The sequence below is a fragment of the Ailuropoda melanoleuca genome, chromosome 5 (assembly GCF_002007445.2).
Source record: "Ailuropoda melanoleuca isolate Jingjing chromosome 5, ASM200744v2, whole genome shotgun sequence".
Lineage (NCBI taxonomy): Eukaryota > Metazoa > Chordata > Mammalia > Carnivora > Ursidae > Ailuropoda > Ailuropoda melanoleuca.
In genome coordinates, this window is record NC_048222.1 from 46,685,651 (window position 1) to 46,698,562 (window position 12,912).

At 45.3% G+C, this 12,912-nt stretch overlaps 1 protein-coding gene across 1 annotated transcript in view; it reads left to right on the top strand.

Annotated features, from left to right (window-relative positions):
• Window positions 1-434: 434 nt before the first annotated feature.
• Window positions 435-12,912, top strand: part of ANXA2 (annexin A2) — a 42,800-nt gene continuing 30,322 nt past the window's right edge. The window contains exons 1-2 of the mRNA XM_034660899.1: window positions 435-546; window positions 11,528-11,586. Coding sequence (XP_034516790.1) covers window positions 11,539-11,586 — 48 coding nt within the window. The 5' untranslated portion in view covers window positions 435-546; window positions 11,528-11,538. The remainder of the gene's footprint in view (window positions 547-11,527; window positions 11,587-12,912) is intronic.

Below are 12,912 nucleotides of genomic sequence, written 5' to 3' on the forward strand. Positions count from 1 at the left end.
GCTAGCCTTTGCAGGACGGGACCCGGCGGATCTCCCGCCCCACTCTGCTCCCGGGAACTGCTGGTCAGAGGTTAAGCTAATATGTTTGCAGACGGTAACTGGGAGCTGGAGCTGGAGCTGGATGCCAACAGCTCCTGCTCAGGAGAATCTCGATTTATGTTTCTTGGAACAATTCCTTCTTCCATTGCATTGATGCCTTTAAAAAAGTGACTTAACCAAGCTCCGCGTCTACTAGAGTCTTGCTAATTTATTAACCTAAGCCAGGGCCGAGAACCCGACGTGGCGCTAAAAAAGTAAAAGGAGGAAGAATGGAAGAAACGAGGCCGCTCCTGGGCCTCGAGGAAGCCTCGGCAGTGCTTTAATGGAGGGCAGGGCCGTGGGCGCGGGGGCCGCTCCCGCATGGCGCGGCTCGGGAACGTTCCAGGGCNCGGGGCGGGGCGGGCCTCCCTTGCACAGTGAGGATGTGGCGGCTATAAAAGCCCCACCCAGGGCAGCCAGCTCTGCTTTACAACTGGGGACGCTCGCAGCTCTCGGCTCCGGGCCCAGGTAAGCGGGGTACGCCCCGCCCTCCCGCTATGGCCCCGCGGCCGCCGCGCTAGCGGGGCGGGGAGCAGCGGGAAAAGAGGGAGACGGCCTTGCAGAGAGCCTTGGGTCACAGGAACCCGGGAGGCCGTCCAGGGAAGGGGGCTGGTGGGACGGGCTGGCCCGCACAAGGGGTTCTGGCGGGGGGGGCGGCGCAGTAGCAAGGTGGTCTGGGTAGGAGTGAGGGGGACTGGCTGCGCCCCGGCGTTGGGGTTGCAAGGCAGAGGGAGGGGGTCGGGCATCCCCCCGAAGTGCCCCCAGGAAGCTCGGAGAGGGGCGCCGGGAGGAGAACGGAGGGAGGCCCCACATTCCAGACGGGCCGGGCGCGGTGGTGGGCAGGGCGTGGCTGCCCTGGTAGCCTTGGGTCCCAGGCGGGGCAGTCTTGGGGACATTTCCCTCCACGTTTAACAAAAGCTTAACGGCCATCTAGAAAGTAACCTCTGGCAGTTTTAAATTACTTTATTTGAAAAAAAAAAAAAAGCCCACGCATTTGTGGAACTTGTATCGACCAGCTGGAGGGAAGCAGTGGGGGGAGGATGAGAGGTGGGAGTTTGTAGTCGCAACCTCTTTCCCCAATAATACAAAACAAAAAAAGGGGAAAAATAAACAAACCTCAGCTCATTGTCCTTTGTCTAGATTATCTTGTAGGAGAACAACCTCTGATTTCAGAGTTATCTGGAGAGTTTCCCACTTGGTTGACCATTTTTGCGTCAGGAAGGAAGTGTCCCCCAAGGTTGGGGGGAGGGCAGGAAGAGGGTTGTCATTGACTGTTACTCCTGGTGATGCGGCAGTGAGTGAGGGAGGAGGGTACAGAAAAGGGCGTGGTGCCCCCCCCCCGCCCCTCCCCGCCGGCTGCTCCTTGCAGCTGTGTGGCGGGTCTCAGCCTCTGGTGTGGAGGGCTGGATTCCATCAACTGGCTGTTGAGAACGTAGGAGGAGAACATCAATTTCCTTACCTGCGAAAGTGGCTTAAGGATGCCCATTCTTATCTCCACCTACGCAGTTATTATGGAAGACTTCAAAAAACACGTTCATTCAAAAATAAATATGTAAAGCACACTGAAAACACTAGGTGCTGTACCAATGTAGATGGTCGCTTTTATGTTAAGATTTGCCCTTTTGAAGCTGTGAGTATTCTGAACCTGTAAAAGAGCAGTGGCCTCCTGGGTGCACACTGGGTCTTTACCTAGAACTTTAAGATCCTAGAGTCCAGGAGCCTGGGCCCTGAGCTCAGTCTGACTCTACTGATGGATTCTGTCCAGAAATATGTGCTACTCTGCTGGTCTGGAGCTTGGTGGTTTGGAATGCAGAACATACTTTCTCACTGAGACAGTGTTATAGAGGTGTTTAGGTTCCTAGGTTAGCCAAGATGCCCCTAGTTAACATGCACTGTATCTAAGTACTATATTGGTAATACATGCTTAATTTGGGGGTGGGGTAAAGGTGGGGAGGAAAGGTGGGAGGATAAGGGATGAGGGTATGTGGGTAGGAAGAATAAATCACTGAAATTCTATTCTGGAACTTTCCTTGGTGTTAAGATTGGCCCTGATTATTTTAATTGGAAAATTATATCTTTGCCCCTCCCTCCCACTTTGTTTTTTCCACCTTCCTCATGTGTCCTTAGCATCCCTCTTCCCTGACATATTATAAAAGCCATTAGGCTTATCCATTTCTGCTGCCATCCCTCCTCCTCCCCATTTCAGTGACTCACACCCAGCTAGAGACTAGCAAATTGAATCAATATTCATTAAGTTAGGGATGGTTGGTGGTCCTGAAATCCTCGGCAACATAAAAGAGTCGTATTATTTAAAAACCAAGAAAACCTTGTTAACCTGAACAGATCTGTGCTTTATGAAGTTAGAGGCCATGGAATTAAGGAGCCACATAATTATAACATTCAGGCATTGTGAAGGAATATTTCAGATGAGGCTAGATTCAGAGAGGCAAACTCCAGAGAGGAGTCCACTAGCCAGTGGTGGTAAGAATTCCTGTTTAGTACTTCTCTCCCCTTCTTCCAAGTCCATCGATTATCTAAGAACTTCAAGGGTTTTTCTGAAAGTATCTATCACATCTGTAGTGCAAGGGTGTGACCATCAATGTGCATTTCTTTAGTTAACTAAAGATGGGAGTTAACTATGATTTGGAGACCTCCTGGATTTTGTAATTTCTCGCAGTGCCAAATGGACTGCCCGTGGCAAATGACCAGGAAATACTGCTTACTCACTGGCTTTGATTTGGTGCTTGTTCTTGGATTGCGTCTCAGAATTTAACATCTTGTGTCTTTGAGCTATTAAAGTACTGTATTGACTGACATTAGGCTGGCTGTCATGGCCATTAGTTTCCTGACTAATTTCTGAGCTAAGTAGTTTTCCTGGCAAGGTGGGTATCCGTCTATAATTGCTATTGATTTGGGGGACTGTAGGCTTTTCCTACACCGTTGGACCTAGGCTCTTGCACTGACACACTCATGAGCCTTGTGCAGGGCTGTGGGCCTGCCGAGGCATTTTTTGTTAATGGGGAGTGGCCCTGTCACAAGAAGGAGTCTCAGTCTCTTCTGGGCTGCTTTGACCATCTATTCATTCCACAATATTTATTAAGCATCTGTCATGTTCTGTGTACTGACAGATAGAGGTACTGGGTATGCAAGAGTGAACAAAACAGTCTGAAAAACAACCGAAACAGAACAAAAACCTGCTCTTTAGACTTCAAGTCTGGTGGGGAGAGAAAAAAATAGACCAAGTAAGTGAATTGTATAAGCACTAATTGGATTTTGAACTTTACATATTCCCAAATTAATATTTTTGTTTCCAAACTTGGCAGGGGCTCCTTTCCCCTTTAATCTAGCTGTTCCACAGACCTGAGTGTCATATTTAGCCTGTCTTGTGGTAGTGTTTTTTAAAATAATTGTGACTTAACCTGCCTTCCGGATTTTATTGTGTGAAGTAAATAGAAATGGAATGCTTCTGTTTTTTTGTTTTGTTTTTTTTGCACATGGGAATCCACCTCCCTCATTTTCCCTGGTGCCACACCCCATTCTAGTTAGAGGCTACATCAGGAAATTCCAGTTCTTTTAATAAATTCTTTCTGCCCCTTCACTGGTGTGCTTTTCCTTCTGTTGCCAGAGGCAGTCTCCATCTACTTTGCTGGGAAGCAGGTCAGCAGTAGGGGTCAGGAGATGCCTAGGCTTGTTTTGGGTGGTTCCAAACTGAGATTACCTCTGAATCTCCCTTCTGGGGTACACCCTGAAGCTTGAAGACATCTGCCCTCAGTCTTGTCGGAGAGAAGTCAGTATATCCAAGTAATCTGAGTTCTAATCCCTCGTTCAGTGTGGAAAGTTCTCAATCAGGGGAGTGGCTGTGACCTGGAGTCCTTGCTCTTTGTCTCCCTGCCACACCCAGTGTACACACTCACAGCTCAGAGGAAATGGGAGTCCCAAGGCCATTTGCAAGTTCTTCCTCCTTTCTGCTCCTTCCTTGCACTCCAGGTGCCCTAGGAGATGTCGGTTACATTTGCACGTTGTCCAGGGACTTAGCTAGGACCCGGGAGGCCCTGGCCGTACAGAGGTGGGGTGCTGGGGTGGGAAGGGGCTGCCTATCATGATGAGGAAGAGGCTGCCTCTAAAGTGACCTGCCCGGCTCTGTGAAGATTTGCAAGGAAGCTGGCAGCTGGAGCATCCAGCTCAGAATATATGGAACTGGAACTGCATTTAGGATGTTCAGTCTGAGGGAGAGAAAGAAAACGGAGCAAGAGTGCATTGAAAAAGAAGCCGTAAGGATGTGGAAAGGCCCCGTGTGTGTAAAGCATCCGTAAATAACGACTGAGCGCCTACTCTTTTGGTAGGCACTGTGCTCAGACATATAAGGAAACAAAAGTGAATGCGACAGAAACCGTATGGGCACATAAAATGGAAGACCACCTTTATATACTCATTTTTGATATTTCACAGACAGACTGAGACAGGAGCACAAGACAGGGAGGGGTGCGGGAGAAAAAGTACAGTATTTTTTGTATCCTGAAGTCTCATGAGGCTGTCAGATCAAGATTGCGTGTTCCCAGACAACCTGGGCCTAGAGGTGGTAGAACTCTGCCGAGTGTATTTAGAGAGGAAACACCAGCCTGGTGTCACTGCAGTGTGTGTGTGCGTACCCGTGCAGGGGGCCGTGTAGGAGATATTGATGGAGAGGTAGGTAAAGTCCAAAGTGTGGAAGATCTCGAAGACTGAATTTAGGCTTTTTCTGTGGGCACCAGGTCCCCGTTAGAAACACGGTAAGCAGTTGACATTGCACTGTAGCTGTGAAGGCTTTGATTTCCCAACCCTGAAGGTGTTCCATGCCGACTGACTTCATTCTTCCTGCCAGTCTCTTTGCACCCACTCCAAACCCATGACCGGGGACTGACGGAGAACCTCTGGGAACAAGAGGCTGCCACGTAGGTCTGTAGGTAGTAAACAAACAGATGTTGATTCAGATCAGGTAGCAAAACGGGCAAGCCAAAGCAAGTGTTCTTGTGTCTGTCCTTCTCAGTTTGATCACGGCCACTGGGCACAATTCCAGGATTTCTGCAAGATGACTTGGCCCTGTGACTCAGGCATTGATCAAGACCATAAAACCAAGGAGAAAAGGATGTGTTTTCAGGAATGTTCTGTGTACTAAAAAATGCTTTGGGGGGTGAGGAGTAGATGGAGCATTCCCAATCCCACTCATGCAATTTTTCCTCCCCTTTTGGTTTAAAATTCCAGTCTGGTCCTGTAGACCTGAACTCTGCTCAGAGAAGGTTTTGGTGGGGAAACCCAACCCTCTGCACTGCCACCCCCACACATTTTCACTTTAAAAACCCTCCTTTGTATCGTCCAGTTCCCGATTGATTCATCATGGTTGCTAGGGCTGTGTTTTGTGGTAACACATCAACACCACGTTTAAACTGTAAAGTGGGTGTGTCCACGAAACTGCTGGGTTGTCCTCAGATTTCAGATTTGGCTGTGCAGACCAGCCTTGTCGCAACATGTTCTTGTTTGTTTGTTTATGTGAATTAATATTTGGGTTTTCTGGAGCTGGTTTTTGCTGTTTGCAGAGTGTTGACTTTTGGGTTTGCTTTGTCTGTTTCCACTCTTTTTGCAAATTTTGTTTTACTTTCCTTTTTCGGGGAGAAGTTAAATCTCTTTTACTTGTACTATTTTTATTACCGCGTGTTTGAAGTGAAACAATAAAAGACAAAAAAAAAATAAGTAGGGTTTTAAAAAAAAGGACAAACCCTTAAGTATCTCTAAGACAGTCCTTATGTTCAACGTAAATGATTGCTTTCCAATAGCTGCACAGATTTCATAAATGTCTAGCTTTGCACTCCAAGGGCTTTTCCAGTCAGGCAGCTAACAGTCTTCATTCGTTAATATTTTCAAGGCCAGAGGAGAAAACTGTTCCCTTCATGACTGGGGCCGGGGGGCGGGGGTGCGCTACAAGGAATGAGTGAGGCTGTTCTCACCCTAGTGGTGAATCACTTCAAACCTGTTTGAAGTGGGTGTGGCTCTTTCACTAAGTCTCTTGTATCTCTCTAGTTCTTTTTCTTCTTTAAGATTTATTTGTTTTTCGAGAAGCGGGGGAAGCAGTCTCCCCACTGAGCTGGGAGCCAGACGTGGGGCTCAACCCCAAGACCCCGAGATCATGACCTGAGTGGAAGGCAGACGCTTAACCGACTGAACCACTCAGGTGTCCTTCTAGTTTTCTTAGAGAAAAAAAACTACCCGGTAAAGAGCTGTTTTAATGGTCTTGTCAGCCAGCCCTTCCCTGGGAATGGCACAGACTACTCATCAACAGATTGAATTTGCTGACTTTTTCCCCTTCTTTTTTACAAGCTGAAACCAGTTGGAGATCTGGGTGAGGTTGAAGTGCTGGAAGGAGTGGTGCAGACTGCCGTTTTCCTGTTCTGGGAGAAGTCTGCCGGGAAGGAGTGGTGGTTCTGCTTTTAACACACTTGCGAATTTTACACTGTGATGAGGCGTCAGTGGGGGTGGAATTGTCACATGGCTCATAGACTTCATTTTTTTCTCAAAGCACTGGGTAAACTAAGGCAGAGCTCCTGCTTTCAGTGAGAAATTCAGCCTCCAGAGCAAATGTGGTGAACAGATAGGATGAGTATTGGAGTGCAAATCACTGGCTTTCTGGCTCTCCCCTATTTCCACAGCCATACTTAAATTTGCACCATTCAGAAAACAATATTTTAGGCCCCCCACAGGGCACTACAGTAGACAAGGCTTGTTTTAAACTGTCTTCTTCGTTCTCCCACCACCCAGGGACAGACATTCTCCTCCATTCCTTCTCCTCAGCCTTTCCCCCATGTTTGTCTGGCTGGAACCTTCCAGAGTGATTGTCCTTCTCAAACCCGTGGGTACCTCACCGTTAATCTCTTAGTTGATCTCACGCATATTACTTTTATCTTTCTGTCTGAGTTTCCATCTTTTGGAATGGAGAACCGTTGTGGTAAAGCTGCCAGGGTGAAGACCCAAGAGCGAGATGACCCAGATTCTGGCGCTGCCTTGATTCTCAGAGGAGAATCTGGGCTGAGTCATCTGGGCTGAGGCCTCAGGTGTCTCACAGGGGCAAGCCGGGAAGAGAGCTGGAGAGCCCTGTGGCGGTGGAGTCTGCATTTCACCGTTTTGTGTGAAAGCCACGAGTGTGTGCTTGTCAGGGGTTTGTTGAGTGATTATGTGAAGGTTACCAGTGCCTGTAACCTACCATAGCCCTCCTGAGACTTTCTTCTTCCTGCTTTCAAGGGTTATGAGTGGCAAAGCCGACTGTTGGTTCCAGAAACTAATCAGTCCTCCACACGGATGTAGTGAAGAAACAAGGGCCGTATTTTATTCGTAAGGTGAAAATGTGTTTGCCATTAAGCTCACATGAAATAGGAAATATTTACTGGATACAAAACAACATGCACAGAGTTGTAGCAAGCTTTATGGAGATTCTTTCGCGGTTATTGTGACATTTTTGCTTTTTCTGCAGAATGGTTATAAATAATACAAATATAAATGTTAATTATGCCAAGTGCCGACTTATTTCTAAAAGTTTAATTAAGCCCCAGAGTGTGCAAAGGCCCTCTTAAATTTGTGGGGGACCAGGACACTGTGAGGAAGGTGAGGTAAAATACACTCCCTGCTGCTTTGAATTGGACTGAGGCATTTGAATACTTGGTACATACGGAAACTCAGTACATTGTGCTCAGCAAAGAAGTCTGGTGGCATCAGAAAGTGCTTTTGGCATTGGAAGGTGGGAGAGAGCATGTGGCATGGCAGCTACAGCCACCCCATGAGCTGAGACCAGAGTAGTGGTGACTTCAGGAAGGGGCACCGTCTCCATAACTAAAGGGAGGTGAGGGTAAGGAGATGGGGGAGGAAGCAGGGATCAGGGCTCTGTGGGTGAAAGGAGTACAGCGTTTGGGGAGAAGCAAGTAACCTTGGGGCTCCAGTCCAGTTTTGCTGGCAGAGTAGACAGAGGACGCTGAGGCTGGTTTTCTGTGACCATCTTTGAGGGCTGGCCTGAGCTGGAATTAGAGAAGGCTACCGAAGGATGAGTTTTGAATTATTTTGACGAGATGATGTGTAGGAATTTAATTAATAGTAGCATGTAGTATTGATGTGATGAAAGAACAGCACAACTGTGGGCGATAAAATGGAAAGGAACATTTGTGGGGCCTTTAAAATCCCTGTTTTCCATCTCTCCTCAGTGTGTTGTGGCTGTGGGAGAAGAATTAACGGGAATGGAGAGTGTGTATCAGATTGTCTTTGCCTTATTCAGTAACGAGGGTCCCATGTGAGACAGGCTTAGGCAGCTTTCTGCAAAGCCAGTGCTTAGGGCTGAAAGGGCAGCTTGAAAGAACTATACAATAAAAACTTGCTGTGCCTTTGTGGTCGAGATTCCCTAAACATCATTACCCACGTGAGACACCTGATTTAAGAACTAGGTGAACTTTCAGTCCACATTTCTTTGTGAGCAGAAACAATTCTGTTTGCAAGTCTGACTTAACTGATCCTGTCTTTGGGGTTTTGCTTTTGTTTTGGCATTTTTATTTCTGAGATGTTTACAGTGGGGACTTGAATTCTGTAAGGCCGATGGCAACAGTTTACCCCTCACTGCAGACCTACTGCAGTTCTGATGAAGCTCAGGGCTTATGGTCAAGGTCAGGATTCTGTAGTTAGTGTCCTAGGGAATTCGTCTCCGCTTTGGTGACTCTCAGCCTGATGGATACTGACGAGACCCTCTGGAATATTTCTTGGCCCAAGTAGAAGTAGGAGATTTCTTGCTCTGTCAAGGCAGACTCAAACTTGTCTGTCCTGACAAGGAATCTCAAACTTAATTTTTGCATGACCTGGCTCCTGCAAAAGGTTTTGGACTAGGATTGGACCGTGGTACCTTGGGACCCTCTAGACCAGAGCTCCCCAACAGAAATAGAATGTGAGCTGCATGTGCACTTGTAAATTTTCTAGTAGCCACATTAAAAAAAAGGAAAAGAAACAGGTGAAATTAAATTTAAATAGTTTATTTTGTTTAACCCAATAAACCCAACATATCATAAATACAATATATAGTCAATATAAAAAATGGAGAGGTTTTATATTCTTTTTCTCCTGCTGAATCTTCAGAATCCAGTGTGTAGTTTACACTTACAGCACGTCTCAGTTTGGACAGGACACTTTCCCAGTGCTCGATAGCCACGGTGGCTGGTAGCTGCTGTATTGGACAGTCCGGTTACCGAGATGTGTGGCCTCTCACACCACAGTGGTATTTGCTACAACAGATGAACCTGCATCACACATCACTGTCACTCAAAGCCCATAGTTCACATTAGGGTTCACTCCTAGTGCTGTACCTTCTAGGGTTCTGACAAATGTATAATGGCATGTATCCTCCATTATAGTGTCATGCAGAGTAGTTTCATGGCCCTAAAAATCCTCTGTGCTCCACCTCTTCATCCCTTCCTCCTTTCCCTATAATTCCTGGCAACCACTGATCCTTTTCCTGTCTCCATGGTCTTGCCTTAACCAGCATGTCCTATAGTTGGAATCATACTGTGTATGTAGTATGTAGCTCTTCAGACTGGCTTCTTTCACATAGTAATATGCATTTAAGATTTCTCCATGTCTGTTCATGGCGTGATAGCTCATTTCTTTTCAGTTCTGAATAATAGTCCATTGTTTGGATGCACCAGAGTGTATGTATAGAGCAAGACCTTAAAATCAGGATTACATCCCAACCGTGGGACATGTTCAGGGAGTCGGGGTGTATGAGAGCTGTGGGAGTGGGGGTAATTGGAATAGCTTTGATTTTCTTTTTGCTTTGCTTAAAACTATTCTGTGATCATTAAGAAGAGAAAGGGGTGGTCTAGGAGAGAGATCAGGATGAAAATCTTGCAGAAATATATCCATAAGCACAAATAAAGGCGAATCTTCTTACATTCCCCCACATCCACCTGACACGGAGCCTGGAATCTGCTTAGTCCACAGTGTTCCAGTAAGTTAGCAAATGTCTGTGTCAGATACTCCCTCCAAGCCAGTTTTATGAAAATATTTAGACCATGCAAACTGTAGGGAGAATGGAAAGCTGGATTTGCATGGGCATAATTTCCTTGATCAAAGAATATTAAGCAAAGAGACCAAAGCAGGAGTTATTACAATTCAGATGTTGATCCCACTGTTTCAGGTTACAGCTCTGCTCTATTTTCCTTCTTTTGGGGATGCTGCAGCTGAATGACCTATCTTGTCTCAGTTGAGATAAATTTCCTGCTACTTGGGCACTCTTCATTGGCAGAGGTTGGTGTATCAATTCCGAGAACTCTGTGATTGCAAAGCTGGAAAGCCAATTCATCAGGCTATACGGTCACTGCCCGATTAAGTGTATTAACTGGAAGATGACTTCATTTCAGCCCTTTTGAATCTTAAATACAAGGGATCAGTCCTTTCTGGAATGAGTTAATGTCAGAAAATCTGTCCATGGGGGCGCCTGGGTGGCGCAGTCGTTAAGCGTCTGCCTTCGGCTCAGGGCGTGATCCCAGCGTTCTGGGATCGAGCCCCACATCAGGCTCCTCCGCTGGAAGCCTGCTTCTTCCTCTCCCACTCCCCCTGCTTGTGTTCCCTCTCTCGCTGGCTGCCTCTCTCTGTCAAATTAATAAATAAAATCTTAAAAAAAAAAAAAAAAGAAAATCTGTCCATGGTCTTTTTCTTAAACAGTTGCATATCTTCTAAACATTCATTGCTGAGCTAAGAAACTCATGGATAGTAATAAAGGTTCTATTTAGGAATGGGTCAGTGTGCAAATGCTGTTGATTTCAGTCCTTTTCAATAGGGTAAATTACTGGGGAGAAGCAGTGGCTGGTTGGACAAGCTTATCACTTTTTATGAGAAATGGAAGACTCAGTTTTATCCTGTTAGAACAAGTTGCAGGAGCCTCGGGGAGCATTTTGTTTTTGTATTCACAAATCAGTCTCCCAGGTTCTCTTTACACAGAGCGGGAGAAAGACTCAACACTACTTCTCCTTCTCCTTCTCCTCCTCCCCCTCCTCCTCCTTCTTCTTCATTTTATATATTTATTTGAGAGAGAAAGCCTGAGGGGGGAGGGAGAAGCAGGAGCAGACTCCCTGCTGAGCAGGGAGCTCAATGTGGGACTCAGTCCCAGAACCCCCAGACCATGACCTGAGCCAAAGGCAGGCGCTTAACCTACTGAGTCACACAGGTGCCCTCACTGGCTACTTCTGTAGTGCATCCGAAACCTAAGGCAAACCATCTCCCAGCTTTAATTTGCCCAATCATAAGATAGGAATTGCATCTATTTGCAAAGATTACTCTAATATCCTCAGATGAAATGGTCTAAGAAATAGAGGTTAGTATAATGAATCACTGTGCTTCGGGGGAAAGGAAAGCCACTACATAAATACTTTTTGTTGTACTTTTTTCCCCCCAGCTTCCTTCAAAATGTCTACTGTTCACGAAATTCTCTGCAAGCTCAGCTTGGAGGGTGATGTAAGTATATCATTTTCACTTTGTGTAATTTTTGCAAATTAGACATCTCTCTGGATAACTGTGCTACTCTCTTTCCTTGTACATCTAAGGACAACGAGGACAAATTTAGACAATCATTCCCCGCTCTTCGTTCCCCTTTTCTTCCCCTTACTTTTACTGTTCCCTGTAGCTTAATTTGACAGAAATGTTATGGCACTAGAAACTTTTTTGGCATCACGTTAAAACTGGACAGGCATTAGTGACACTGGGATGGCTGGAGTTTTATCCTGCTATATTCTTGGTGTGTCAGTGGTAGTAATTGTCATGATGATACTTGAGTCTTAATGTCATGCCCTGGCATTTCATTATTGTTTGATATAAGCTACAGCCATATCAAAAATAATCCTTGTGTTTTAGACTTCTTACAGTGTCCAAGAAGTTATTCTAGACTAGGACTTATATGTTTGTTGTTGTTTTAATTTAACATCTGGGAATTCTTTTCTCCAGAAGAACAAGGATATTTGTGTGTGTGCGTGTGTGTGTGTTTGTTTTTATTTTTTAAAACTAAATAAGAAAGTATTCTAATTCATCATGTTTCCTTTTTTTGCTTTGGCTATCAGGGAGCTCAGAATTATATCTAATTGTCTTTCACAGGAAATATGAACCTGGAAATTCTGATGCATCTGTTTTGTTTTACAGCTAAAATTTTTTAAAACTATATGTGAAATTACAAGTCATTGCAAATACTTTTAGAATTGAGTAAAATATAAATTATGAATATGTAAAAATATATAACGTGTAATACCATACATCTTTCAGGTCATCTTGGCAGAAATAGCTATCACAAAAACAGCAATAATACTGGTTTGTAGGCATATCTTGCAGATTCTTCAGAATTTGCTCTCACTGAAACTGAAATACATTGAAGCACTCAAAAGTCACTTGACAGCAGTTTGGATTAGGTGGGACAGAACCCTCTGTATTATCTCTGGTGCTTGCCATCAAACGTTCAGATAGATGACGTCTATGCAAACGCAGGTTGTATGGAGTATGGAGCCTGTATATTTTTAATCTTTCCCCGTGGAACTTACGCACACTGTTGTTGGCAACTCTTAAGAGTGCATGTTGAGGTCCAGACAGGTCTAAGAGCTAAATAATTTTTTTTCTTAATGGATCTGATCATTAGTTGTTTTTAGTATCAGATTTCAGAAAAGGGCTTTTCGTGTAGCCTTTGAAGTTACTTTAGTATAATGCGTCTCTCTGTGTGGAGAGATGGGAGTGCAGTAGAAAATGTCATCTCTTTCCCATATTTTGGAGGAAGAAAAACATCACTTTTCCTCAATAATT